The 26031-nt window shown below is 53.6% G+C and overlaps 11 protein-coding genes across 11 annotated transcripts; 8 read left to right on the plus strand and 3 right to left on the minus strand.

Moving 5' to 3' along the window:
• Positions 1 to 46: 46 nt before the first annotated feature.
• On the minus strand, positions 47 to 1234 carry CkaCkLH20_11270 (putative aldo keto reductase protein; the record flags this gene model as incomplete). Its single annotated transcript, XM_038893984.1, has 3 exons — positions 47 to 777; positions 842 to 1019; positions 1148 to 1234. 3 exons carry the CDS (start codon positions 1232 to 1234, stop codon positions 47 to 49), a joined length of 996 nt encoding a protein of 331 aa, XP_038740810.1.
• A 3007-nt stretch (positions 1235 to 4241) lies between these two features.
• CkaCkLH20_11271 (FAD binding domain protein) lies at positions 4242 to 6790 on the plus strand (the record flags this gene model as incomplete). The annotated part of the gene is made up of 5 exons (XM_038893985.1): positions 4242 to 4543; positions 4603 to 4691; positions 4779 to 4874; positions 4927 to 5297; positions 5357 to 6790. 5 exons carry the CDS (start codon positions 4242 to 4244, stop codon positions 6788 to 6790), a joined length of 2292 nt encoding a protein of 763 aa, XP_038740811.1.
• Positions 6791 to 7822: 1032 nt separating this feature from the next.
• Positions 7823 to 8866, plus strand: CkaCkLH20_11272 (uncharacterized protein; the record flags this gene model as incomplete). The annotated part of the gene is made up of 1 exon (XM_038893986.1): positions 7823 to 8866. The coding sequence occupies one exon, from the start codon at positions 7823 to 7825 to the stop codon at positions 8864 to 8866; it is 1044 nt and encodes a 347-aa protein (XP_038740812.1).
• A 914-nt stretch (positions 8867 to 9780) lies between these two features.
• Positions 9781 to 11044, plus strand: CkaCkLH20_11273 (norsolorinic acid reductase; the record flags this gene model as incomplete). Its single annotated transcript, XM_038893987.1, has 3 exons — positions 9781 to 10354; positions 10410 to 10696; positions 10757 to 11044. 3 exons carry the CDS (start codon positions 9781 to 9783, stop codon positions 11042 to 11044), a joined length of 1149 nt encoding a protein of 382 aa, XP_038740813.1.
• Positions 11045 to 12346: 1302 nt separating this feature from the next.
• Positions 12347 to 14007, plus strand: CkaCkLH20_11274 (cytochrome p450 55a3; the record flags this gene model as incomplete). Its single annotated transcript, XM_038893988.1, has 7 exons — positions 12347 to 12535; positions 12590 to 12853; positions 12910 to 13022; positions 13071 to 13254; positions 13312 to 13470; positions 13549 to 13738; positions 13895 to 14007. 7 exons carry the CDS (start codon positions 12347 to 12349, stop codon positions 14005 to 14007), a joined length of 1212 nt encoding a protein of 403 aa, XP_038740814.1.
• A 578-nt stretch (positions 14008 to 14585) lies between these two features.
• Positions 14586 to 15498, plus strand: CkaCkLH20_11275 (methyltransferase domain-containing protein; the record flags this gene model as incomplete). Its single annotated transcript, XM_038893989.1, has 2 exons — positions 14586 to 14747; positions 14797 to 15498. The coding sequence occupies 2 exons, from the start codon at positions 14586 to 14588 to the stop codon at positions 15496 to 15498; spliced, it is 864 nt and encodes a 287-aa protein (XP_038740815.1).
• A 226-nt stretch (positions 15499 to 15724) lies between these two features.
• On the minus strand, positions 15725 to 16568 carry CkaCkLH20_11276 (40s ribosomal protein s26; the record flags this gene model as incomplete). The annotated part of the gene is made up of 5 exons (XM_038893990.1): positions 15725 to 15827; positions 16006 to 16108; positions 16160 to 16287; positions 16435 to 16468; positions 16532 to 16568. The coding sequence occupies 5 exons, from the start codon at positions 16566 to 16568 to the stop codon at positions 15725 to 15727; spliced, it is 405 nt and encodes a 134-aa protein (XP_038740816.1).
• Positions 16569 to 17284: 716 nt separating this feature from the next.
• Positions 17285 to 17802, plus strand: CkaCkLH20_11277 (putative ubiquitin family protein; the record flags this gene model as incomplete). Its single annotated transcript, XM_038893991.1, has 2 exons — positions 17285 to 17659; positions 17713 to 17802. 2 exons carry the CDS (start codon positions 17285 to 17287, stop codon positions 17800 to 17802), a joined length of 465 nt encoding a protein of 154 aa, XP_038740817.1.
• A 256-nt stretch (positions 17803 to 18058) lies between these two features.
• CkaCkLH20_11278 (glycosyl hydrolase family 18) lies at positions 18059 to 19454 on the minus strand (the record flags this gene model as incomplete). Its single annotated transcript, XM_038893992.1, has 2 exons — positions 18059 to 19208; positions 19264 to 19454. The coding sequence occupies 2 exons, from the start codon at positions 19452 to 19454 to the stop codon at positions 18059 to 18061; spliced, it is 1341 nt and encodes a 446-aa protein (XP_038740818.1).
• A 1825-nt stretch (positions 19455 to 21279) lies between these two features.
• CkaCkLH20_11279 (TLC domain-containing protein) lies at positions 21280 to 22637 on the plus strand (the record flags this gene model as incomplete). The annotated part of the gene is made up of 2 exons (XM_038893993.1): positions 21280 to 22128; positions 22176 to 22637. 2 exons carry the CDS (start codon positions 21280 to 21282, stop codon positions 22635 to 22637), a joined length of 1311 nt encoding a protein of 436 aa, XP_038740819.1.
• A 1309-nt stretch (positions 22638 to 23946) lies between these two features.
• CkaCkLH20_11280 (NOSIC domain-containing protein) lies at positions 23947 to 25663 on the plus strand (the record flags this gene model as incomplete). Its single annotated transcript, XM_038893994.1, has 3 exons — positions 23947 to 24164; positions 24241 to 25363; positions 25430 to 25663. 3 exons carry the CDS (start codon positions 23947 to 23949, stop codon positions 25661 to 25663), a joined length of 1575 nt encoding a protein of 524 aa, XP_038740820.1.
• Positions 25664 to 26031: the final 368 nt, after the last annotated feature.

The following is a 26031-nucleotide window of genomic DNA, read 5'->3' on the forward strand; positions in this document are numbered from 1 at the left end:
ACAGAACGTGATTTCATTCGGCAATGATGATTCCGATTCCTACCGCCTACAGAATTTCTGGGACATGGTAATGCTTTGGGCTGTAACTCTCCTCGAGATAATGCTCCTCCTCACTATTCAAGCGCTTTTCACCAGCCTCAATAGCCTCATCGATCCTCTCGACCTTGCTGAAGCCAATAATGGGGCTCGCCACTCGATTCAAGACCCATGCGAGAGCGACGTGAGACATGGGCCACTTTCGCCTGCCTGCGACTTCCTGCACTCTCTCAATGATCCGTTCATCGGCCGCAGTGAGAGTGTCACCTTCTAACCCGCTTCTCTTCGTAGAACCCTTCTGCTCCAGAGGTCGAGCCAAATGACCGCGAAAGAGTGGCGCCCATGGGATCAAGCCGACACCAGTATCCTGGCAAAACTGATTCATCTCTCGCTCTTCCTCGCGATAGAGCAGACTGTACTGGTTTTGCATGCTGATGAATTTGGTCCAACCGTTACGCTCAGCACAGTGCTGCATTTGTGCAAATCTCGTAGCGAGCATGCTGCTGGCGCCGATGTATCGAACTTTGCCGGATTGAACTAGATCATGCAGAGCCTTCATAGTCTCTTCAATTGATGTGGTGGTGTCGAATCGATGTATCTGCAGAAGATCGATGTATGACGTTCCCAGTCTCTTCAACGATGCTTCGACTTGGTTGAAGATTGCAGCCCGCGATAAACCATACTGATTTTTGTACTTGGGTTCACCTTCGAAATATTCCCTGCTACTCCAGTGCAGAATTTCTGTTGTTACATGGTAAGATCAGTGTTTCTGCGCAAGCTGTTGTTCAATCTAGACAGGACATACCGGGTTCCTCACTCACGCCCCAAAAGCACTTGGTCAAGATAATCACCTTCTCGCGAGGGATCTCATACTTCAGCAGCGCTTTGCCGATGATTTCCTCTGAAGTGCCATTGCTGTAGCAGTTGGCGGTGTCCCAGGTGTTGAGCCCCTTGTCGTATGCGGCTTTCAGAAGAGGAAGAGCCTAGAAAAGGTGTTAGTCGACATTCCTTACAGATAACAGCAGTGGGGGCTTGCCAAGTCCTCGTCGATTGTCCATGGCATCGACTTCCCGTCTCCGATACTCATGCATCCGAAAATGGGCACAGACACTGTCAAACCGCTGTTTCCCAGCTTCGCATACTTGACTTTCGTGCTGTCCACAGACGTGCTGAGTCCCGCGGGTAAGTTGGATGACATGATTTCGTCTTGATGGCGCGGATATGTTCTTGATTTGACGTCAAAGATCGAAGACTTCTGAAGAGCTCAGATGGAAGGTCGCTTGCCGCTTGCGGTCGAAAATAATGGGAGGTCCGAAGAGAATTTATGCTTGAGAGACATCACCCCGCGTGCAGAACTAATACCACGAACTTCCTGGCTCGATGGCTTTTGTACGTCATCAGTTTGTTGCATTCTCGTATGGTATGAGTGTTTTTGCCCTATCATATTCGCAGGGGTCCGTGGCAAGTGTCAGCAAGTTGCATCTGCCCAACCAACATGAATCGAACTCCACAAATTCTCATCATCAATATCACCACAGCGGTTCCTGATCGGCAGACAAACCATGTGTTGCCCAATTGGTAATCAAGACGGACGCATGAAGCTCTCTTCTCCACACTCGAGGTAGGCCAGGTTAGTTCCTGCAGCTAAGCATCTGAGCTTGTACGTACCACGCGTTGCAGGAGTGCTTGAAAGTGCTCTTCTTTCCAGAGTGATATTTCCTCAAAACGCAACTGCACTGGCAAGCAGCGGCCACCAATTTCTTGGGAATAGTAATCGCAACTCCTGTGGTTCTGATGGAGCGCAGCTGCCATGAGGCTACACTTGGCTTTGATCGCCAGGAAAGACCGCGCGTATTACGAGTCTGATAATACGTCCACCTCTAGGATCGTTTAAGCCCTGCTCCAGACGACATGAATATCGAGGACCAAAGTCTCAATGAGTTTGTTGTCGATTTGATCATGAAATTTGATCAGTTTGGTCAACACCAAACTTCGCCTCATCGCGGAGAAATCGAGTTCTGCTACGAGGAGCGCGCAGCCAAGATCAAATCTATGCCGTCTACAGCTCCCGACTTCATGTTCCTGGACTGAAGCAGCATCGCCCCATACCTATTCGCCAACGTCGATGCTTCACTGGTGCTTTCCCACCGTCAATGTCGCGATATTGCTTGGGGAAGGAGCATTGTCAGGATCTTGATGGAACGAGGTGATGAAGATCCGGCCATCGAGGTGTACTGGTTAACGTTTTTATTGGCTGTTGGGCCCCGAAATGTAAACAGTGTCGTTGACGACACTCATCTCCTTTGACTGTATTATACCAGCATCCAATCAACAGGAAATTCATCGCAAACATTACGCGTCGTCTGGGCGCACGCTTTTCTATCTTCCGATTTCTTGGCCAGAATATTCCTCAACTTCACACCGTCGGTATGTCTAACTCAGGTCGACATCCATCGAAGCCAATTGGCGACGGCCGTCGAAAGACTACAGTCGGCCCAACGTTGTTATTCCAAGACAGATACCGAGCAGATTTCAGCAGAGAACTCCCAATTTGCGACACCATTAAATTCGATTGAGAGCCAAGACCGAGAGGGCCTGGTTCAACAAGCTCCACACCAAAAAGAAGAACCAGCAGCGTCGCCAGATAATGGACATGAAGAACCAACAGATAGCATTGGCTGTATGAATAATAGTGTAAGTGATAATGCTGTCGATTATCAGCACCGTTCAACTTCCCTAGTAGCTCTAGTATTGCCCTCATTATCCGTTGTCACTGCATAAGTATTCGACCAGGAATAACTGCTTTGGAGTGGTGTATGACTATGAGTTCGTGGTTTGTGATGGAAACGAGGAACCTCTGAACTTGAAAACACACCCAAGTCTACATGTATTCATGATGTCGTTACCATCCACAGCATAAGGAGCCTGATATCCCAAGCCAAGGCATGTGTACTGATTGGCAAAGCGAAAACACGAGTGTAACGCGGGAGCTGCTGGGGCGCCCGACTTTGGACATCTTTGTGTTCTCAAGTAGAAACTCGAAGATCAGAGAAAAGAAAGGTCAATTTTAGCAATATCGAGAAGACGGCCCACGGAACAGTTGCAAGGGAAAATGGCCGTAGATGACTGTATTTGCAAGCTTCAACTGCCCGGACATATGTTCAAAAGGGGTAAGTATGTTCCAACAAGATCTACAGAGACCCGTTGCAAAGCATCCTCAATAACTGGGTCCAAGTCGGGGTCCAGGTCGGAGCCGAGTTGCCATCCGTGGCCAAACAACCAAACAAGACTAGTTAGAGTTCTAGCCATGTGCCGATATCCACTACCATCGGAGACAGGGGCCGTTCCGTTGAAAAAGCCCGTCTAGCGTTGTCGCGCCATTTTGTTGTATTGCATATGTCTCTGTCGATTGGTCAAATGAAGATGGATGCCTGCTGTGATGTATGAATTTCCGACCATCTTAGAGGTTGGGCTTGGTCTTATCGCACCATTGTTCTTCGAGAATCCCACACATTGTTCATTGAGTCCCACAATTCTGCGTCTCGAAATAGACCTCGGTTCCCAGCTTGAGATACCGCGGGGCTTCCGCTACATTTTCCAATTCATCTTCGGTTGTTCACGCAAGAATCGCTTCTGGATGTTGGTGATATCTTCTTTGGTTTGTGGTTCTCGTTTGATTCCAGCAACCGTCTAAATCTCTGTCCCGCAATTACGTCTCGGCACATCATCCTCAGTGTTTCGCCACCAACAATTGTACGTTGCTTCTTCCCACATGGATACCTGATGCTGGCACGGCCATTGATATATGCGAATAGTAATCTATCACCCGGACGAAACCCATCAGTTTCCAAAACCCATCGGGCAAAACCCATCATCTCTGGAACACGACCTATCGCCAAATTCAAACTCTCTCAACTCCGTCCGTTGGAACTTGGCAGCGGGATCATCTACACTCCGTTGCACCGGAAGTTCTGCCGCTCTCCCGTGCGTCATGTCCCCACCCAAGATCGCATTATGCTTTCAACTCCAGCAAACCTGTTCTGATCAATCGTAGCTGCTTGCTCGCTCTAAGTATAAAGTTGAGGTCGAACGCTGCTGGATGATATCGCTTGCCATCACTTGTCTTCAGTAACCAGAACTTGAATCACCGCCTCTTTTCCCTCTTACTTGAGCAACTCTCCTCACGCGTCAGTGACATATTCAAGATGCCAAGCAAAGACTTCACCGTTCTCATCGCCGGCGGCGGCATAGCCGGCCTGACGTTAGCCAATATGCTCGAGAAAGTTGGTGTCAGCTATCTGATCCTCGAAGGGTATCATGAAATGGCCCCTCAAGTCGGCGCCAGCATTGGTATTCTGCCGAATGGCAGTCGCATTTTGGATCAGATAGGACTGTACGACAAGATCAGGAAGCTCATTGATAAGCCTCTCTTTGAGTCCACTCTTCGTTACCCAGAAGGCGGCGTCATTACACGTTATCTTGGAATCGGTGGTCAAATTAACAACCGGTAAGTCTCAACGCATAAGTCGTGTGGTGATTTGTTCAGGTCATTGACATTTCTCTAAGCCATGGTTACGATACTGTGTTTGTAGATCGACAGATGATTCTGGAGGCATTGTGGAAGAACTTGAAGAACAAGGACAAGGTTCTTCCAAGTAAGAAAGTTACCAAAGTCTCACTCGAACCATCTCGAGTCAAGGTGGAGACAGAAGACGGCCAATCTTACTATGGTGACATCTTAGTCGGCGCAGATGGTGTCCACAGCAAAGTCCGGAACGAGATGTGGCGACTGGCTGATGCCCTCGAACCTGGCTACATTCCTGCCTCAGAACACACTGGTAAGTCTAGTCGACGGTGACATTGCGTAACATACACTTACAGCTCCAACAGAGTGCCTTCCAACTGTGTACAAGTGCATCTTTGGCATCTCCATTGACAAAAGCTGGGAAGCTCAGACTGTGCAGACGAATTTGAACAATGGGTACTCTTACCTCGTCATCAGTGGCCCCAACCATCGGGTCTACTGGTTTCTCTTCGTCAACATGGGTAAGACAGCATATGGCCCTGAGCTTCCTCGGTACACCAAGCAGGACGAGGAAGTTTTGGCAAATGCGCATTTGCACGACAAGATCACCGATAATCGCACTTTCGGAGATCTGTACGCTACAAAGATCTCTTCTGTTCTCACGCCACTTCCGGAGTATGTCTTCAAGAAGTGGCATTTCCAGCGAATCATGACGATTGGGGATGCGGCTCACAAGGTAATTTCCCATCCATCATTTTTGCGAATGTAGCCTTCTGACTAACATCAATTTTCCAGTTTGAACCAATTGCTGGCCAGGGAGGAAATAGTGCGATTGAAACCGCCGCGGTCCTCGTCACAAACCTGGCAACCATGCTCAAGGCAAAGCCATCGGGCGTCACAACCGCCGATATCGACGCTGTGTTTTCCAAGACGCAGGAAATCCGCGAGCCCCGTACCCAGAAGCTCGTCAAGTCATCTCACGAAGAGCAGCGCTTCGCCGCCATGGAGTCCACTCTACTCGAGTTTGCCGGCAGACATTTAACTCCAATTTTGTCCGTAGACGAAAAGTTGCATCCTTGGACTGCCAACATTGAGTCTGGGCACAAGATAGACATCATGGATGTGCCGAAGCGACCACGCGCCGTCCCTTTCACCGATGAGCTTGCCAGTCCACCTCTGGAAGCTTCCTATTTGCCCAAGATTACTGTTGGGGCTGCCCTTTGCGGTCTCCTTTACATTGCGCAACAGGCTTTGGTCCTGTCTCCGGAGGCGGCCTCCCTGAGCACATTCCTGGGTGAGACCTCCAAGACCTCTTATACAGGGGTCGCTCCCGTCGATGCGGTACTTTCTGTTCTGGTGTGGGCTTTCTCTGAGGCGGTTGCCGGCCCAGAGCCCAACAAGAGAGTGCAGTGTCTCTACTTCCTGGTCAACTTGATTCCCATCATCTACATCTGGACTGTCGAAGGATACCGTAACGGCAATCTTCTATCATTCGTTTCTTGGCCTTCCATCTTCGTCATTTACCAGCTTCTGGGAATCGGCAAAGTCGCACCTTTCTACTTTCTTCTGAGCATCTATACCACCGGCAAGCCCGTCTACAGCCGTCCGACTGGCCGAGCTATTCCCTCCAACGTCGCCAAGGCTCTCCTGCCGGCTCTTTGCCTCGGATATGTCATCCCCACCGCTCTCATGTTCCTGCCCCACGAAGATCGCATCACCCAGCAGAACGTTATTGCTTTCTGTCAGCCTTCCCCATTGTACGTCTCCATCCTCGTCTGGGTCTTTTCCAAGGTACTTTCGAGCCAATGGCCGACCAAGTCCCTGGACTGGGAGATATTCGGGAAGAAAGACTTGCCCTTCCTGCAGTCCGGGTATGCCTTCTGCTTCTTCGTCACCGCTGTCACCCACCTCTGCACGCTTCTCTATGCCGGATTCAGTCCTTCTGTGTCTGTTTCTCAAGCCTTCTTCAGCCTTCCTGGGTTCGAAGCTATTGATCTCTCTGCATTCTTCAAGTACGACATGATTCTTTGCTTTGGATCCGTGGCGGTTTGGCTTCTTTACAGTGCATTTGAGCTGAGAAGACTTGGGTATGTGACTACCGGTACGGCGTTGAAGGCCGCAGGGATTGCCTTGACTTCCGGGGTGCTCGTCGGTCCCGGGGCGACTTATGCAGGTTTCTGGGCTTGGAGAGAGTCAGTCATTGCAAGCTTCGTCAAAACGGGCCAGTAGATTGTCCTGAACAAAAGAAGGTCTTCTTCGGAAGAGGTTTTGTCATAGAATCAGGGGTTAACATCCCATTCACGGGATACAGAGGCTCTGCTGCGTTAACTGGCTTGTATGTTGACTTACTTAGATGTGCGTACGCAATCATGCAAGCAAACCCAGTATATACGACATGGCGCGTAAATGGATTCCAAATAGAAATCACCAACCTCTCCTCTCTGCAATTTGAGTTATCAGTACTTTTGTGACATCTCGGTGGTATTCCTTATCGGCTTTTTCGCCGTAAATGGTATGACTTCTCTGGTTTTCAGCTTGCGCCAAGCAGAATTCCGGCGACCATTCGGGCCTTTCCAGGACTCCGCTCGTGCTCGAGGGCTATGCGCTATCCTGCGTCGAGTCGGCTGAACTCGTTTTCTTCGAGTCCTTCGGTGCTGCCGACAAGTAAACTCAATGACTATTGCCACGGCCAACTACTCGTTGTCAAGTTCGATTTCGATAATGGCCATGCCATGGTGCTTCCTGGAAGAATCTTGCCGCGTTTGAGCCGGCATGAATCCCTGATTGAGACTTGGGATCTCACCTTCGTGCTTGTAAAGAGGGTGGCTGTGCTCGACTCCCGAACTGACCCCCACAACGCTAATGCAACCTGATGACCGCGGCCTAAGATCCCGCAACTTTAATATGAAGTCAAGTGAGATGAACACGCAGATGTGGATCCATGCGAGTTGATGACAGTCAACTCATCTGCTCACCTTGGCTCGCGATATTCTTTCTATTACCAATCGAGGCTCCTCGTAGATGGTGATGATCTCACGCCAAGGTTGAAAGCATTACGACGCGTGGCGCATGCAATCTACAATATCCGAATCAGTCATCATGATGGTTCCAGAGCAGCAGAGCTGTATCTGGGAGACACTGAGCCAGGCTGTCCACGGACTATAAGAAGGTTGGAGGATTTGCCTCCTCTAGCATAGAGAGTTGACCTCCATCATCAACTTGCAAACTCGTCACTTTCGTTATTCTACAAACAAAAGCACCATGACCGTCATTGGAAAGGCCATCGTAGCGTGCTGCTTGACGACTGTTACCAACACCATGTCTGCCGCAGCGCAGAATATGTCTTACGGGGCAGACAGCTTCTACCGCAGCGACAATGTGACTGTCCAACCTGTCACTTTTCTGAACCAGTACAACTTGAGTGTCGCTGGTAACCTGTTTTCCCCCAACGGACTGAACCGCAACACCACTGCGCCGGCCATAGTTGTCGGACACCCAATGGGTGCGGTCAAGGAACAAGGTGCGAACTTGTACGCCACCAAACTCGCCGAGCAGGGCTTTGTTACCCTCTCCATCGACCTCACTTTCTGGGGTGGCAGTGAAGGCGAACCGCGCAACGCCGTGTCGCCGGACCTCTACGCAGAGTCTTTCAGCGCGGCGGTCGACTACCTTGGTACCCAGACATTCGTCGACCGCGAGCGGATCGGCGGCGTGGGCATCTGCGGCAGCGGTTCCTTCATCATCAGCGCCGCAAAGATCGACTCACGCCTCAAGGCCATCGCGACAGCGAGCATGTACGACATGGGAGCTGTCAATCGCAATGGTCTGCAGAAGGCCGTGAGTGTCGACCAACGCAAGCAGGCCATCGCCTCAGCGGTCGAGCAGCGATGGGTTGAGATGGACGGTGGAGAGACCCAGTACACCAGCGGCACGGTGCATGAGCTCACCCCGGAGTCCACCCCTATTGATCGCGAATTCTACGACTTCTATCGCACCCCTCGTGGAGAGTTCACCCCAGAGAGCACCACGGCAAACCTCACGACGCATCCTACTCTCTCGAGCAATGTCAAATTTCTGAACTTCTATCCGTTCAACGACATCGAGACGATCTCCCCGCGCCCGCTTCTCATTATTTCAGGTGACCAATCCCACTCCAGGGAGTTCAGCGAGGATGCCTACCAGCGTGCTGCCGAGCCCAAGGAGTTGCTCTGGATCCCTGGTGCTGGCCACGTCGATCTATACGATCGTGTGGGCCTTATTCCTTTCGACAGGCTTACCCAGTTCTTCCGGACTAACCTGGCTTAAGAAGGAGTGGCCTGAGAATGATTCTATTCTTGAGCACGAGTCTCTTTCACGTGCCAGACAAGTTCTTAGGGCTAGAATTGCTTTATTCTACTTGTATTCATCACGAATATTTTGGAGAGTCCAGAGCCAGGCTATGTGGACTTTTTGTCCTTTTCAGAGCCTAGCAATTCGGTCTCAGGAGTTGGGGATGAAGAAGATCAACGTTCAAGCAAAAGAGGGTACAGTCGAACGCATACACCGGAACGAGGCAAGGTCGTAAACTCGACCCCCTTAGTTAGTTGTAAATACCATGTCATTGGGCCCCCTGCTAGTCGTCTCTGAATGCTCTCTTGTCGTTTCTTTTCCGGTGATTTCATCGTCCTGTTCAGACAACATTCCTCTCAACCATTGCCTGACAGCATGGAACATGCCGTCAAAGAACCTTCTGGTGCTTGGTACAAGTCGGTGTGGTGATCTCAGCTCATTAACAACGTCTCAATCTTTTGAAACAGTTCCGTCTATGCCATCATTTGATTGAACGCGGGAATTCTTGAGACAGCCAAGTGTCATCATAGCTATCGAACCTATTCTCCTGTGTAAGTCGAAGCTGACACCCGTCGCTAACTCCGGGTGGGTCAATCAACTTCAAGTGGAGCGAGTGTCATCAAGTTGCAGCTGTCATCAGGTTGCAGGTCTGACTCGACCAATCGCATGGAATCCCGGGATCGGCTCCACGACCTCACTTACATGCCCGAATTCCACTCACGACCTTTGGCGACGTCATGAGACCCGAGCAGAACGCTCACTTCAGGACCTGATTATTCACAAAAAGACGCCTTTGTTGCCAGTCGTAAAATGAAAGATGATGTCCAACGAGCACGATCTAGAAACATCGACCTCGCCTCCTTGACCACTATTCGAGCCGCTGCCTCACGATGTCCTTCTTCGAATACCCCCCGAAACCGAAGACAGCCCTAGGCTATCATCGCATCCTCTCTCCCAATGCATCCGTCAAAGTCTCCCCAATCTGTCTGGGAGGCATCGGCATCGGCCACTCCTGGAGCACCATCTTCGGCAAGAACGAGGACCCTTTCAAGCTTCTCGACACGTACTACGACCTCGGCGGCAACTTCATCGACACCTCGAACATTTACAACTCGGAGGACTCTGAGAGACTCATCGGAGAATGGATGGAGAAGCGCGGCGTAAGAGACCAGATGGTCGTCGCTACGAAGTACACCGCAGGTTTCCGTTCGTACAACCGCGAGAAGGAGCCTTTGCAGAGCAACTTCACGGGCAACTCGGTCAAGAGCATGCACATCTCTGTGCGAGAGAGCTTGGAGAAGTTGAGAACGGACTACATCGATATTCTATACGTACATTGGTGGGACTGGGCGACTTCGGTAGAGGAGGTCATGAGGGGTCTTCACGCCCATGTTATGGCGAAGGAGGTGCTCTACCTCGGAGTGTCCAACACGCCAGCTTGGGTCGTCATGAAAGCTAATTCATGTAAGAGTTTAGTGATATGTTGAGTGTCGAAAGATATCACTAACGAGTGGCCCAGATGCCCGGGCAAACGGTCTCACTGCCTTCTCGGTCTACCAGGGAAGATGGAACGCCGGATTCCGCGATATGGAAGCAGAAATCATCCCCATGTGCCAAGACCAAGGCATGGCAGTCGTGCCTTGGGCAGCCTTAGGTGGCGGCAAGTTTTTGACTGCGACAGAGCGTGCAGAACGGGACAAGGATCCAGACGCTCGGAAGTCATCTCATGGACAAGAAGTGCCAGTAGAGCTTTGCGAGACGATGGAAAAGCTTGCGAAACAGAAGGACACGAACCTGCGATCCATCGTGAGTATTCATCCTGTTCCTGTGGCAACCTTCGAAAACCAACATCGGTCTCTCACCTAGGCTCTTGCATACCTGTTCCATCAGTCTCCATACGTCTTCCCCATCGTCGGCGTCAACACCGTCGCCCACGTCGAAGCCATCCCGGAGGCGATCGGTGTCGAGTTGTCCAAAGAAGACATTGACCTCATTCACGAGGCTTCGCCCTTCAACCCGGGTTTCCCCATGAACTTTGCTTTTGGATACATGACGCCTGAGAAGTATGATTTGAGTCTCACGGCAGGCGACAACCAGCAGTATCGCATCGCAGCGTGGATAGACGCCCCTCCAAAGCCGTTGGTGAGTTTATGATCGCAAATTTGAGTGTGAAATGATCAGATGAAAGCTAACAGCTCTTGAGCCGTACAATCCCAGAAAATAGTCGGACGACAATTCCGATGAGTGAGGTAAACCGCCACGTGTTGTGGGAGGTACCAGGGTTAAAGGCGAAGTAAGAAAGGTTGTGCATCGCTGGTTTCAAGTATTCGCATTGTTGTTTTTCGGTTCCTTTACCTTGGTCACTGCCTGCAATCAGGCATCATTGCGGTCTTGACTCAACCATGTAGTGTATTTTCGAAATCAGGAACCAATCCGTCAGTCATTACTCTGTGCCCCACGTCCCGGCGGGTGCATGCCTTCAATTGGCGACAGCAATATTTGAAATAGAATTGCACCATGCTCGGACGAGCCCCGTTTCCAAGGCTTTACAGCTTACAAGATAGACTCGGGCCGTTGATGTTTTCACATGGGTAAGCGATTAGCCTATCCGGCCCCGCAATACGGGACCGATGACGCCGCGCCGGGCAGCACCGATCCTCACATCCCGATCGTCTCCATAAGCCGGCGGGATGAATGCAACGACGAGCCAGAACAGGCAATTCGCAGGCCAAGGCTGGTCCAATAGAAAACTACCTCGAGTCAGCATGTTGTGCTACCATCAGTGACAAATACCCGGAGATCTGGAAATGCGTCCTTCGTCCCCATAAAGAGCGGTCGATATTTTCGATCATATTCTAAGCAGGTCATGAAATCAGTACAGAGAGCATGAAACACATGACAGTCCCAATAACGAGTCCCGCCAAAAGGGGTTTAGACGCCGCTGGCTTCGGGTCTCGACGGGCCCTCTGGGCCCCAAATTGGTTCCGAAGAATCGACAACTCCGCGGCGGACGATCCCGCCTTTCCCGCTCCATGTCAGCCGCTGGTGAAACCCCTGCACGCCATGTTTTCTGAGATGCATGGTCTCGGGAAACCAGGTTCTCGTAACGGCCAACCGGATCGTCCGTATTACGATTTGAATTTGACGTCTGCGGAATGTCGCTCATGATCAGACCACGACAAGCGGGTACAGCCCGCCAAAGCCTTCAACCCCATCACGAGATGTACCATCGTATACTGTTAGCCATCAGCTGAAGTCTATACTTCTGACGAAAATAGAATGACGTAGATTTTCGAGCAATTCAAATTGTATAAGTATAACTCGTGTGCTCGTCTCAAAAGTCGCTGTGAAGAACCGTGACCAAGAAACTCTCAGTCTCATCTCATGATCTCATCATCCCGCCTCCTCAGATCTCCAAAGATCGCATCTCTAAGAACATCAATCACAACCCGCAAGATGACCACTACCGAAATCCCCTCCTTTCCCTTCAAGCGTGCTTCTGGCCTCGCGCCACCGGCCGAATACGCTCGTCTTCGCGCCACAAACCCCGTGTCTCGCGTCAAGCTCTTTGACGGGTCCATCGCATGGCTGGTGACGAAGTACAAGGACGTCTGCGCCGTGGCGACCGATACTCGCTTATCCAAGGTAACCATCTCAAATTTGCTATGATCTGAAAGAATCTGACACGATGCATCGTAGGAGCGCACAAGGCCCGGCTTCCCCGAGCTCAGCGCCGGCGGCAAAGCAGCCGCCAAAAACAAGCCGACGTTCGTCGACATGGACCCTCCAGCTCACATGCAGCAACGATCTATGGTCGAGCCGCTCTTCGTGAAGGGGCATGTCGAGACGATGAAGCCGTACATCCAGAAGACGGTTGAACAGCTTCTTGATCAGATGATCCAGAAAGGATGCAAGGAGCCCGTTGATCTGATCGAGAGCTTTGCCCTCCCGGTTCCATCCTACGTGAGGCCAACTCTACTGAGCTTCGATAGAAATGTGCGCTCGCTGACTTGGACAAGATCATCTACACCATCCTCGGCGTCCCCTTCGAAGACCTCGAGTACCTTACTCAACAAAACGCAATCCGCACGAACGGCAGCGGAACAGCCCTGCAAGCCCAAGCCGCAAACCAGTACGACTTTTCCTCAAACCTCTCTCTGCACTTCGACTAACTCCCCAGGGAACTTCTCGATTATCTTGCAAACCTCGTCGAAAAGCGCTCCGAATCCCCCAAGGACGACCTCATCAGCAAGCTCGTTGTCGAGCAGCTTAAGCCAGGCCATATCGAAAAGTCCGACGCCGTCCAGATCGCCTTCTTGCTTCTGGTTGCCGGCAACGCCACGATGGTCAACATGATTGCGCTCGTGAGTCTCTCTCCTCCTTCTTTCTTGCGATCCAAACATGCAGCTGACATTCTTCAGGGCGTCATCGAACTCATCCGCAACCCTTCGCAGCTCGCTGAGCTCAAAGCCGACCCGTCACTTGCGAAAGCCTTCGTCGAAGAGCTGTGCAGATATCACACTGGCTCCTCGATGGCGATGAAGAGGGTTGCCAAAGAGGACATCGTTCTTGGTGGTCAAGTAAGCCTTCAACTTTCCTTCTTCTTTTCAGAATCAAGAGTTGCGGGGTGAGTGATGAGATAGACTGACAAGTTTCAGACCATCAAGGCGGGCGAGGGCATCATAGCCGCCAACGCATCTGGCAACCGCGACGAGGAAGTCTTCACGAACCCAGACGTCTTCGACATGCACCGCACCCCAGATCCCAACCACGCTCTGGGATTTGGATTCGGCCCGCATAGATGTGTCGCCGAACCTCTCGCCCGCGCCGAGATGGAGACGGTATTCGGTGAGTGAACCCTCTTTTCCCGTTAAATCCGGATTCTTCCCTAGGCTATCCGCTCAAACTACAGCATCTCCGCACCATCTCGTCGGTCGTTACTGGCCTTGAGTTCATCAAGCCAAGCATGATCCATGTAATAACCTCACTGACATCCCGAAACAGCAACCCTCTTCCAAAAGCTCCCCGAGCTCAAGATTGCCGTGCCTATCTCCGAGCTGGAGTACACCCCTCTTCACAAGGATGTCGGCGTGGCAAAACTACCGGTGACATGGTAAGCGACCTCTCGCTTCCAATGAACGCGGGAGTCAAACGGGGCGGCAGCATAGGGAGCAGAGAGTAAGGTGGACGGCACAAGGCGTGCGATGAGGTCGGGCGGATATTGAACTCTGCGCATGTACAGTAGAAAGGGCGTTCTAAGGCGGACACATCCAAGCTTTCCCCCACCTCCTCTCAAAAACAGATATCCTCTTTCAAAGAAGCTTCATCCAGGTCCTGTTGGATCTAATTCGGCAATAAGTTGTTATATCCTGTGGAACATCAGACGATCGGACAGAGTTCAACGGATCAACTTGGGGGCATGACCCAGTCGCGTTCGTGAAACAGCTAAGGTCGCCTTGAAAGTCTTTTACGGGTGATTCCATCCCATCTTCAAAGAGGCAGATTCCCACGAAAGCATACCTGGCCGACGTCGGTTCCGGGGATATGGTTGAGGGGGTGGTATGAAGACGAAGGGTCCGACTTCATAAGGCGGTGACATCGTCTCCGTCTGAGTGGGTGGAAGAGCTACCAGTACGGGATACTCAGACAAGCCATTCAAAGGAATTCAAGAAAGAAACATTAAGACAAAGACAAGATGCAGGCTGTAGACAACCAGATCGTCTTCGGTGACAGAAACAAGGCGGCGCCGTGGTACACGCACACCCTCGAAGCCGAAATCTCCCCCGAGGCCAGAGACCTCCTCGAGAACTACGCCCACATCAAGCCCGAAGACGTGAACAATCATGTCCTCACCATGGTCCGTCCCCTTCTCCCCTCCCGTGAACTAGAACCTAACACACGACCAGCGCGACAAGATCTGGGAAGTCTTCCCCTACCCCTGCGTAGGCCACTTCTCCTTCCTGGACCTCAACCTGCGCCAACGGCCAATCTACCCCTCCCTCGTGGCCCGCCTCCAGGAGCCCGACGCCAAGCACCTGGACGTGGCCTGCTGCGTCGGCCAGGACCTGCGCAAGCTCGCCTACGACGGCGTGCCCTCGCAGAACATCACGGCCATCGAGCTCGAGCAGGGATACATCGACGCCGGGTACGAGCTCTTCCGCGACAAGGAGACGCTCAAGACCCGGTTCGTCAACGCGGACCTCATGGACGACGGGAGCCCGACGCTGAACGCAATGGACGGGCAGTTCGACAGCTGCCACATGGGCCTGTGCCTCCACCTGTGGAATAGGGAGGAGCAGATGAAGGTCCTGAAGCGGGTGATTCGTTTGTTGAAGCAGAAGCCCGGGGCAGTGATTGTGGGACATGCGGTTGGGCATGCGGACGGCATCGACTTGCCGGGCATGTTCAACAAGCCGAGTCTTAGGCACAATCTGCAGACGTGGGAGAGCATGTGGGCTGACATATCAAAGGAGACGGGGACGCGGTGGAAGCTGAAGACGGAGATTAGCGACCAGATTGGTAGTGCGGAGAGGGCCAGCGCGAGGAAGCCAACGTGGTGGGATAAGACCTGGCGATTCGTTGCCTTCGAAGTCATGCGCGACGATTAGGGCCATTCACCCAGGCGTGAACAGATTGGCAAGACATCACAGTAGAGAGCAGAATGGGACTCGGAGACAGTGTCATGAAGCATTTCCTTTGCTAGCCTAGGGCCATGGCCCGATCCTCCAGTTGCAAGTTCATCATAAACCCGAATCCAGTTCCCAAACCATGCCTGAAAGGATAACTTTTTCATCCACTGCTCGTAAACGCCATTCCCATCATCCGAGAGACACCTTACGCGGTCTTGGCGGCGGTGGGGACGATCTTCTTGCCGTCCTTGTTGTAGCGGACGCGGGGAGGGGGGGCACGGTTGCGGCGGCCGACGACGGAGCGGACACTGCGAGAGAGGGTCAGCATTACGGTTCACGGCGAAAAGTCCACTCAAGGCCACCGGCTGGGAAGCCGGCGCCGAGGGACAGGGAGCTTCGAACAGCGCCAAGGGTCTTCTGTAGCGCCTGCTAACCACCGGCACGGAGGCCGGGGCGTGCAGTCGTCGCTCCCGCGGACGAACGTACCGGACAATCTTGCCGTGAATGGCGCAAGAGACACAGTACTGCAGCTTCAGGTACATCTTGGGCACGGTGTACTCCGCGAAGACGGAGGCGTCCGAGATATCACCTGTGGAAAGTCAGTCAATTGTGTTCGAGGAGGTGGGGGGAGGGAACGTACGGATGGCAGCAGACTCGACCATGTTGCGGATGGTGAAGCGCTTGATGGCCTTGTCCTTGGGCGTGCATCGCGAGCAGTTGCTGCAGCGGATGGGCTTGACGTGGCCGCGGCCCTTCTTGTTGCGTCCGCTGTTGGAGGGAACTCAAGTCAGCAATGGTGATCTGGGAGAAGGTGCTTGCTCGCCGGCGGCGTCGAGTCGCATCATGGTGTGGTCGACGACAACAGCGAGCCGCGCGGCGGAAGGGCGAGGAGGGGCTTGGAGGGTATCGTCGTACTTGTTCTTTCTCTTCTTGACCATTTTGGCGACGTCTGCTGTGAGATTAGTATCCGTGAAGGAAAGGAAAGGAAAGAGGAATTTCGCGGCAGACGTACTTGAGCTTTTCTCTGGTTTGCTGAGTAAAAGTTGCAATCGGTGGGCTGGACGTGGAGAATTGACGACAGCGAGAAGCGCAAGTGACAGCCAGGGCTGGAGCGCTGCCTGACCCACCTCCAGAGAACGCCTGCTTAATTGAAAAAAATCAAAGTCGCGCCTACATTTTTCGCGCACAAGTCGAATTCCACCATTATTGAGCCAATCAAACGCTCTAAATATCACGTGCACTCGCTAAAGGCCAAAACTCGCCCCACTCGCAGCAGCCCTGGCCCGCAGGCGCGGCCGTGCGGTTTTCCCGTCCTCAGAGCAAGTGGCAGCCACTCGCACTTCCTTTTAATTTTCTCTCCATCCCACCACAAACCTATCTGAGGATCTGCTTAGGAAGGCAATAGTCATATTGTCGAGGTACGTCTGAAGATGCTTCTGCTCCTTCTTTGCTGGCTCTGAGCCGTTTCCCCTCGATTCTCCCGTCTCTGGCTTTGTATTTCGTCGCCAACCTGCGCACCCGACCGACGCAATCGCGAAATCGAGAGCGTCGGATCCCGGCGTCGCAGCATCTTTCGTCGTCGATTTTTCGGCGAAGCGAGTGTGGTGCGCGACGTTGTGAAATCCATCGCCACCACAGCTTCGCCGATGTCGACGATGTCGGCTCCTTTCGCCAAGTCCAGAGCGGGAGGAACGGGGAACGCCAGACCCAGCATTGAACACGAACTTCTGGAACAAGTTTCTAACCTCTCACCAAGTAGGCAATCATGCAGATCTTCGTCAAGACCCTTACGGGTAAGACTATCACCCTTGAGGTGGAGTCTTCCGACACCATCGACAATGTCAAGTCCAAGATCCAGGACAAGGAGGGCATCCCCCCCGACCAGCAGCGCCTGATCTTCGCCGGAAAGCAGCTCGAGGACGGCCGCACCCTTTCCGACTACAACATCCAGAAGGAGTCCACCCTCCACCTGGTCCTGCGCCTCCGTGGAGGTGGCAAGAAGCGCAAGAAGAAGGTCTACACCACCCCCAAGAAGATCAAGCACAAGCGCAAGAAGACCAAGTTGGCCGTCCTCAAGTACTACAAGGTCGACTCCGACGGCAAGATTGAGCGTCTCCGCCGCGAGTGCCCCTCCGACACCGTACGTCTCCTCGTCTCCATCATGAACAATTTCAATGACTAACAATCTCTCAGTGCGGTGCCGGTGTTTTCATGGCTGCCATGAACGACCGCCAGTACTGCGGCCGCTGCCACCTCACCTACGTCTTCGACAAGAAGGAGTAAGCTTGTGCCAGTTTTTCGCGGGAGCGATGGATTAAAAAAAGGATTGTTTGGGAGGAATGGTTCCGGTTTAGCATTCTAGTCGGCAGGAAGCCGCACAAAAAGGGGCGTTGATGTAGATACCACCACATCACTGGCTGGCAATGACGATGCAAAATTCACGACACTCATGACCATTCCTCCATCACTCGTCTCCTACTGGTGACTTCAATCGTGACTTCATTTACATGCGTGACCTCAAATTGCGTCTACAATTACATCATTGATTTGGGAACCCGTTCCGCAAGTTCTCATACTTGGTCTCCGGGTAGGTGATGCAGTTGTCCCGTCGCATCAACGCGTGCGGCCCTCCGAACGCATGCACGACGTTGCCGATAAGAGACTCATGGCCGGGCTTATCGGCGCTGCTCTCCCACCACATGCCGCCTCCGAGACCCCACCCTCTGATGTATTCGCCCTTCTTGCGCGCCATGTGTACGTTGTCGTAGGTGATCATCTTCCTCCTGCTGGGATCGTAGGAGTAGCTCGCGCCCGTCTCCTCATCGACGTGCTCTTGCGAACCGGGCAGCGGCAGCACTTTGTAGTCGAAGACTCCATTCTCCCAGCTCCCCTCGCCGACGCCAGAGTAGGGCGCGCCGGGTCCGTCCGTGTTCTCGAAGGCGCGGCCGTACAGCGGCATGCCGAGTACGATCTTGCTGGGGTTTACGCCTTGCGACGTGTAGTACGAAAGGGCGGCGGCGGTGCTGAAGGGGGTAGCTCTGGGGTTCCGTTGGCATGGCTGCAGGTTCGCCTGGTGGCCCGCTAGACTGTCCCAAGAACCGGCGTAGTCGTAGGCCATTAGGTTCCAAAAGTCGAGGAGACGGTCCATGGCGGGGAGGTCGAGCTTCTGGTAGTTCTGCGCGCCGGCGGGGCAGGCGACGGTGAGCTCGAAGTGGTACCACTCGGGAAGCGTGGAGGCGTAGTGATCCATGGCGCTGCGGACGGCCTGCAGGAGGGCGACGAAGTCGGCGGCTTCGGCGTGGTTCTGCGGGTACTCCCAGTCGATGTCGATGCCGTCGAAGCCCAGGTTCTTGATCAGGTCGACGCAGCTGCGGGCGAAGGTGTCGCGGCCCTGCGGGGTGCTGGCGGGGTTCTTGAAGTTGGACGAGTAGGTCCAGCCGCCGACGGAGAGCAGGACCTTGAGGTTGCGGTTGCGGCGCTTGAGGAGGTTGAGCTGCTTCAGGCAGCCGTACAGGTTTGTGCCGACGTCATTCCAGCTGTCGCCCTCCCAGTGGATGTCGGTATCGGCCCAGCCGTCAGTCAGGTGAACCTCGCCCGAGTCGGAGCGGACGTTGGCGAAGGCGTAGAGGATGTGGGTGAGGTTCTCGACGGGAAGGTCTTGGGGACGGTGCTTGCGAGCGTAGATGGCCCTGGGAATACCTGTTAGCTCTGCTGGAAGTAGCAGGTGATGACGGATGGACTTACCAATTGACGAAGTAGGCCACCGAACGGAAGCCTTCACCTGGACCGCCACCCATGTTGTCTGATGGTGATGGTGATTTGAAGATGGGGAGCGGGACTCGAGAGAAGAGGCCGGTGTAGGTATGCGTCAGGAAGAGCGTAGCCAGGAGAACAACTATCGAAGTGATGATGCACGTCGGGCGCTGGAAATGCATACAGATGGAGGCGTGTATATGACGGCCAGATCCAACTCGAGGTCGACTGTGCCAAGAATGAATGCAAGAGGGACGAGAAGGTCTGGTAACAAAGATGGGAGACGAGATTCTTATTGCTGACGAGAAGCTGTTTGGCCAAGATTCATTAGCTGAGACCCAAGCAGGATACGAACGGGCTGTGATGCAGGTCCACGTCCTCTTCCCACATTTCGAGGTACACGTCTATCCAGTCAAGCAATCACAATATGTAGAGGCAGCCATGGACCCCGCGGTGGACAAGACGAATGGCACCGCCCCTCCGCCTCCCAACTCCCTGCGAGGTTCAAGTGCCAGGACGGGATGACGGTGCCGCAACGCTTCTGCGTCTGCGCAATTGGAGCTATGAGATACTAAGGTACGTAGTAAATGAGGCGTGAGGTGTCGTCAGCCCCTCAGCAAGCCACACGCGCATCAGCCAGAGGCAACCCGGTTGATGAAGCATCCTTCCGCAGTGGTTTTCAGGCGGGTACGCGTGGCGCGGGCGGGTGATCTGCAAGTTGGCTGCGTATGTACCGACACTGGGAATTCTCTATGGACGGTACTTCGGCAGTTTCTTATGTAAGAATGCTCAACCTCTGCGGTACCTTCGGAAAAGTGTGCTGAGTGTTTGGCCGTTGGGGTGCCGGGAGTTCGGGGGCGCATGCTGTCCGTCTCTCGGTAGAGTCGGTACTTCTGGCGCAGTGACAGTGACATGGACGGGCTGCCAGTGACAGCGCAGTGTTGGCAGTGACATGGGACGGAATGCTCGGGAAAAGAGAAAAAGGGTGACGACATACCCCTGAATCGTCGAGTTTGGCCCAACTCAACGGTATTAGGGGTCTTGGGAATTGGGATGGCGGCAATCAAAGGCAACTCAATTGTGTTCGTTGCCCCTGACTTTAGCCGGTGACATTCTTTGAGAGAAGATGACGACTATGGGTTGCGTGTAGACAAACATCATGTGTGAGAAAGCCCGGTTTCAAGAGACTCAAACACAATCTGCAACAGACGTCCATTTCTGATTTAATGCCCGTTCGGACATTTTTGTCGCATTCCCGATTGCCTTCTTACTGCGTAGAGGGCTGGATGTGTCCCAACGCATTGGAAAACTGCAACCAACAAAACAACACCACGGGCTTTCCGTAGAGTCGTAGTTTGCTTCTTCTCGCAGTGATCGCCCTTAATCAAACGGCAAAGACAGAGAAAACTCGTTCCAGAGCCCCTCTCCCTCCTTCTCCCGAGTCCCCAGCAACACATCAACAACAAAAAAGCAGCCAGCTTCCGCTGATTCCCACCGGGTGGACCGGAACAAGTGAGAAAAGGAAGAAAAACGCTGCTTACCGCAGGCCCAGAGGTCACCCGCGTACAGCAAAGGCCTGCGATTCGCCGAGTCGCTAATGACTTCCCCAGAATCCCCCTAGACGCTGTCGCTGCTGGTCAGACACGGTGAGAATTAAACCCATGTCACTTCTTTTAAGATTGAGCCAGCTCCACCCTAATTCCGCCTCCGGTGCAAGCCACGGGGGAAATTGAAAGAGGTAGAAAAAAAAAAGCGCCCCCGACGACGCCGACCGGCCGCTTCCCTCCTCTTCCTCCTTTTGACAAAACAAAGTCACCGCGCCAGCGCCTTCTTTGCTCCTTGACCGACTTTTGTCTCGTCGTCAATTGCAAAGGGCTGCGACTCTGCGACTGTCTCTCCTCCCCCACCACAAACACCACATATACAGTTCAACCTCCTTCGGAGCAGCAACCTTCAGATCAAAGACAATCCGTATCAACATCGAGGCATCAGCCGCCGCACGCGACAATGACGGCCGCCGAAGAACTCCCCCTCCAAACCTCTCCGGCACCGACCGGCAAAGACCAACAGCAGGCCGTCCGACGACGTAGGAAGTCGAGCATTCGAGGCCATGGCCAGCCCTCGTCCGCCGCTGCGAAGCAGGACAAGCTCAACAACCACTCCAACATCCGCAGCCGCGCCCTCGCCCTCCTCCGTCGCTGCAAGCACATCGCCGTCAAGCACACCTGGACGACCCCGCTCGTCCTGGTCATCGCCTTCCTGTTCTCCTACGCCGTCAACCCGACCGAGTCCAACATCGTCCACCACTTCATCTTCCCCTCCTACAAGCTCTCCGACGGCGATGAGGACACCCCCGCCCAGTACGGCAAGGGCCCCTGGGACTTCGCTTTCGTCCTCTTCTACTCCATCGTCTTGACCTTCACCCGCGAGTTCGTCATGCAGGAGCTGCTCCGCCCTCTGGCCAAGTCCTACAACATCCGTTCGAAGGGCAAGCAGCTGCGCTTCATGGAGCAGGGGTACACGGCGTTCTACTTTGCCATCCTCGGCCCCGTTGGCCTGTATGTCATGAGCCGCACTCCCGTATGGTACTTCAACACGACCGGAATGTACGAGACCTTCCCGCATAAGACGCACGAGGCCATCGTCAAGTTCTACTACTTGTTTGAAGCCGCGTACTGGGCGCAGCAGGCGCTGGTCATGCTCCTGGGCATGGAGAAGCCGCGCAAGGACTACTACGAGCTAGTCGCGCACCACATCGTTACTCTGGCCCTCATCGGACTGAGCTACCGCTTCCACTTCACCTACATGGGAATCGCCGTCTACCTCACCCACGACATCTCAGACTTCTTCATGGCCGTAAGTTCATCCCGCCTTCGAGCAAGCCACGGTGCTAACAGTGTCAGATGTCCAAAACCCTCAACTACATCGACCATCCCATCACCGGTCCGTGGTACTGCGTCTCTCTCGGCTCCTGGATCTACCTCCGCCACGTCATCAACCTTAAGATCCTCTGGTCCATCCTGACCGAGTTCCACACCGTCGGCCCCTACGAGCTCAACTGGGAGACGCAGCAGTACAAGTGCTGGATCTCCAAGGTCATCACGTTCAGCCTCTTGGGCCTTCTGCAGGGGCTCAACCTCTTCTGGCTGTTCTTCCTCGTGCGCATCGGCTACCGCTATGTCTGGCACGGCGAGGAGAAGGACGACCGTTCCGAGGCCGAGGAGTCTGACTACGAGCCCATGGAGACGATCGACGAGGTCTCCAAGATTGACGCGGCGCCTATTGCTGAGGTTGCGAACGGCGTCGCGAACGGTGTGGCCAAGGCTAATGGCAGTGCTGCGTCGAAGCGAAGCAGACGCGCATAAGGGATTCTGACCGGGCTTCACTTCGGATTGGCTGGCACTCAATCAGTCTTTTTGTTGTATATATAGTATGCTTATCTAATGTGTAATGTGTAATGATCATGAACAAGTCATTCGTTTAACACGGTCTTCCTCTTTCAATGCGTCTTGAGCTGGTGACATTCTGATGGTGACATCATGACGAGCATGTGAGAGGTGGTTGGATGGAGCTTCGGGAGACTCGGGAGTCCTGCATATGCTTTTCCTAGTTCCGGTGAAGCTAGATTGATGGCTTAGTGTTGGGTCAGCATCCAACGTGGCAGCGCAAGTAACTTTGGTGGGGTTCATCTTTGCATGTGAGCGGCGCCAACGGCGTCAATAACGATTTGACTGCGTCTCCCATTGGCCTCACTGACTGCCGATATGCATGAAAAGCAACATGTTAAGTGCACTTCGTTTGTTTGTATTCCAATTGGTTATACTTGGATCGGGCCATATCATCCAGTGATAATAAGTTGGTCGAAGTTGAGCGAGACTTCAAGACAAAAGTTGCTAGATTGAGTGACACTTTTTGATTTAAAGATAATATCAAAAGATATTCTGAAAATCATAACTCCACCACAACAGTCTCTCATAAGCTGAAAGCTAGTCAGAATAGCTAAAATGACACAATACTTCATATTCTATGAAAAAACAAGAGACTTTAAGGGATATAAGATGTTGGGTCATTCTGGTCTATTCCAATATTGCCCATGTAAGCAGTCGATATAAGCACGAAACGGTTTTGATAGCGGGCAGACAGAAGGCCAAGGTGCTCCTGTGATCGCATTATATGTAATTACTAAAAACCTGAAATGAGAAATGATACTCGTCAATAATTCAACAATGGCAGCCGTCGTCTCATGTCTGCCGCTCATCTCATGGAGCTTCACATTCCAGGTTCTGGGCACCTCAGCGTACGATTGTCACCAGCCACAATGCTGACACAGCTGCAGCCCGGCCACACTTGACCCCACGTCGGTGCCGGCCTCAAGCAGCACCGAGCCCACGTGACTCTCCAATCGCACTCGTCCAATCAGACGTGGCCCGTGCACCCAGCTTTTGCGAGCTCCAGAAAAATTTCCAATTGACACCAGTGGGGGTGAGGAAAAATTGAAGAAACAAAATCCGATCAATCTCGACCTTCGAACCTCTGTCTCGAGACCGAACCTGCCTCTCGCCCCAAAAACCCACAACTCCCCTCCGCGCGCGTGAGGCTCTCTGTCGTCGGCTCTCCTCCAATTCCACAGAGACTTGTTCAACAAACAGAGTCTTGAGACAGACGCACAACAAAATGGCCGCCGTCAACTACCTCCTCTACGAGGCCCCAATGGGCTACGGCGTGTTCCACGTCGAGCACCAGCCCGACAGCATTGGTCTGCGCCAGAAGGAGGCCCAGGAGACCATCAATGACCTCGCCCGCTTCGGAAAGATGATCAAGCTCGTCAACTTCACCCCCTTTGAGTACGAAGACACCCTCCTCATCCTCTCGCGAACATCCCGCCGCGGCGCGTCTGCGATTGTGGAGAACGACGGAAGACGGGAACATTTTGGAAAACATGGCTAACACTGGCGTTCCCCCCAACAGCACCGGAAAGCAGGCCCTGGACGAGATCAACCACATCTCCGAGGGTCTCATGTCCGACCACCTCAAGTCCGTCCTCGAGCTCAACCTCCCCCAGACCTCGGGCAAGAAGTCCAAAATCACCCTCGCGGTCGCCGAGAAGAACCTGGCCTCCGTCATCAAGTCCACCTTCCCCGGCGTCGACTGCGAAACCTCAGAGACATCAGAGGTCGCCGGCGATCTCCTCCGCGGCGTCCGCCTCCACGCCGACCGCCTCCTCAAGGGCCTCCAGACCGGCGACTCCACCGCCGCCGGCCTCGGTCTCGGCCACTCCTACTCCCGCGCAAAGGTCAAGTTCAGCACCACCAAGAACGACAACCACGTCATCCAGGCCTCCGCCACCGTCGAGTTCCAGGACAAGGGCGTCAACCAGTTCTTCATGCGCGTCAGGGAGTGGTACGGCTGGCACTTCCCCGAGCTCGTCAAGATCGTCTCGGACAACCTCACCTACGCCAAGCTCGTCCTCGCCATCGGCGACAAGGCCACCCTGACCGACGACAAGCTCCACGACATCGCCGCCCTCGTCGAGGAGGACGGCGAGAAGGCGCAGGCCATCATCGACGCCGCTAAGGTCTCCATGGGTCTGGCCATCACCCCGGCCGACCTCGAGATCGTCAGGGGATTCGCCGAGGCCGTCGTCCAGCAGGCCGAGGCCCGCCGCGCCACCGCCAACTACCTCGACAAGAAGATGTCCATTGTCGCCCCCAACCTGCAGACCCTGATCGGCACCCCCGTCGCCGCCCGCCTCATCTCCCACGCCGGCTCCCTGACCAACCTGTCAAAGTACCCCGCCTCGACGCTGCAGATCCTCGGCGCCGAGAAGGCCCTCTTTCGCGCCCTCAAGACCAAGAGCAACACCCCCAAGTACGGCCTCATCTACCACAGCAGCTTCATCGGCAAGGCCTCGGTGAAGAACAAGGGCCGCATCTCGCGCTACCTCGCCAACAAGTGCTCCATTGCCAGCCGTATCGACAACTACACCGAGAACCCCACGACCAAGTTCGGTGAGGCTCTCCGCCAGCAGGTCGAGGACCGTCTCGAGTTCTACGCCACCGGCAAGAAGCCCGCCAAGAACGCCGACGTCATGGTACGTTTGATCACAAGAACCCCTCTCCTTTCCCCCCTGAGCGTAGCAAACTAACAATACCTCAAGGCCTCCGTCCTCGACCAGGTCGAAGGCGACATGGACCTCGACGACACGGAGATGGTCGACGCGGCCGCCACCGAGGTCAAGAAGGAGAAGAAAGAAAAGAAGGAGAAGAAGGAGAAGAAAGACAAGAAGGACGACAAGAAGAAGCGCAAGCGCGATTCCGAGGTCGCCCCCGCTGAGCCCGAAAAGGCCGACGGCGAAAAGAAGAAGAAGAAGAAGAAGTCCAAGGACGAGTAAGAACATAAAATATCCCAGCCAGCTGCACGCAAAAACTACTACACCATGTGTGGTGTTTGTATATGTGTTTGATATGGGTAATTTTTGTTTCCACTCGGGTCAGGATGCCATTCTTTGTTTTTTCGAAAAAGCATTCTTCTCTTTTTTTCTAGTACTGCTACTACTACTACCCTGTCTGTCTACCTTGGTTAGGTAGACACACAACGTTGTCGGTTCTTCTTCTCGGCGGCACAACGGGAGGAGGGGGTGGGTTTCTCACATGGCATCTGGCTTGCGTCTGAAAAGAAACGCGCGGCCTTCTCTCTCTCTCGAAATCTCGATGTTTGTTTTTACTGTCCTGGGGAGTTTATTGGGGAATCGAAACCATG

This window comes from Colletotrichum karsti, assembly GCF_011947395.1.
Source record: "Colletotrichum karsti strain CkLH20 chromosome Unknown Scaffold46, whole genome shotgun sequence".
Taxonomy (NCBI): domain Eukaryota; kingdom Fungi; phylum Ascomycota; class Sordariomycetes; order Glomerellales; family Glomerellaceae; genus Colletotrichum; species Colletotrichum karsti.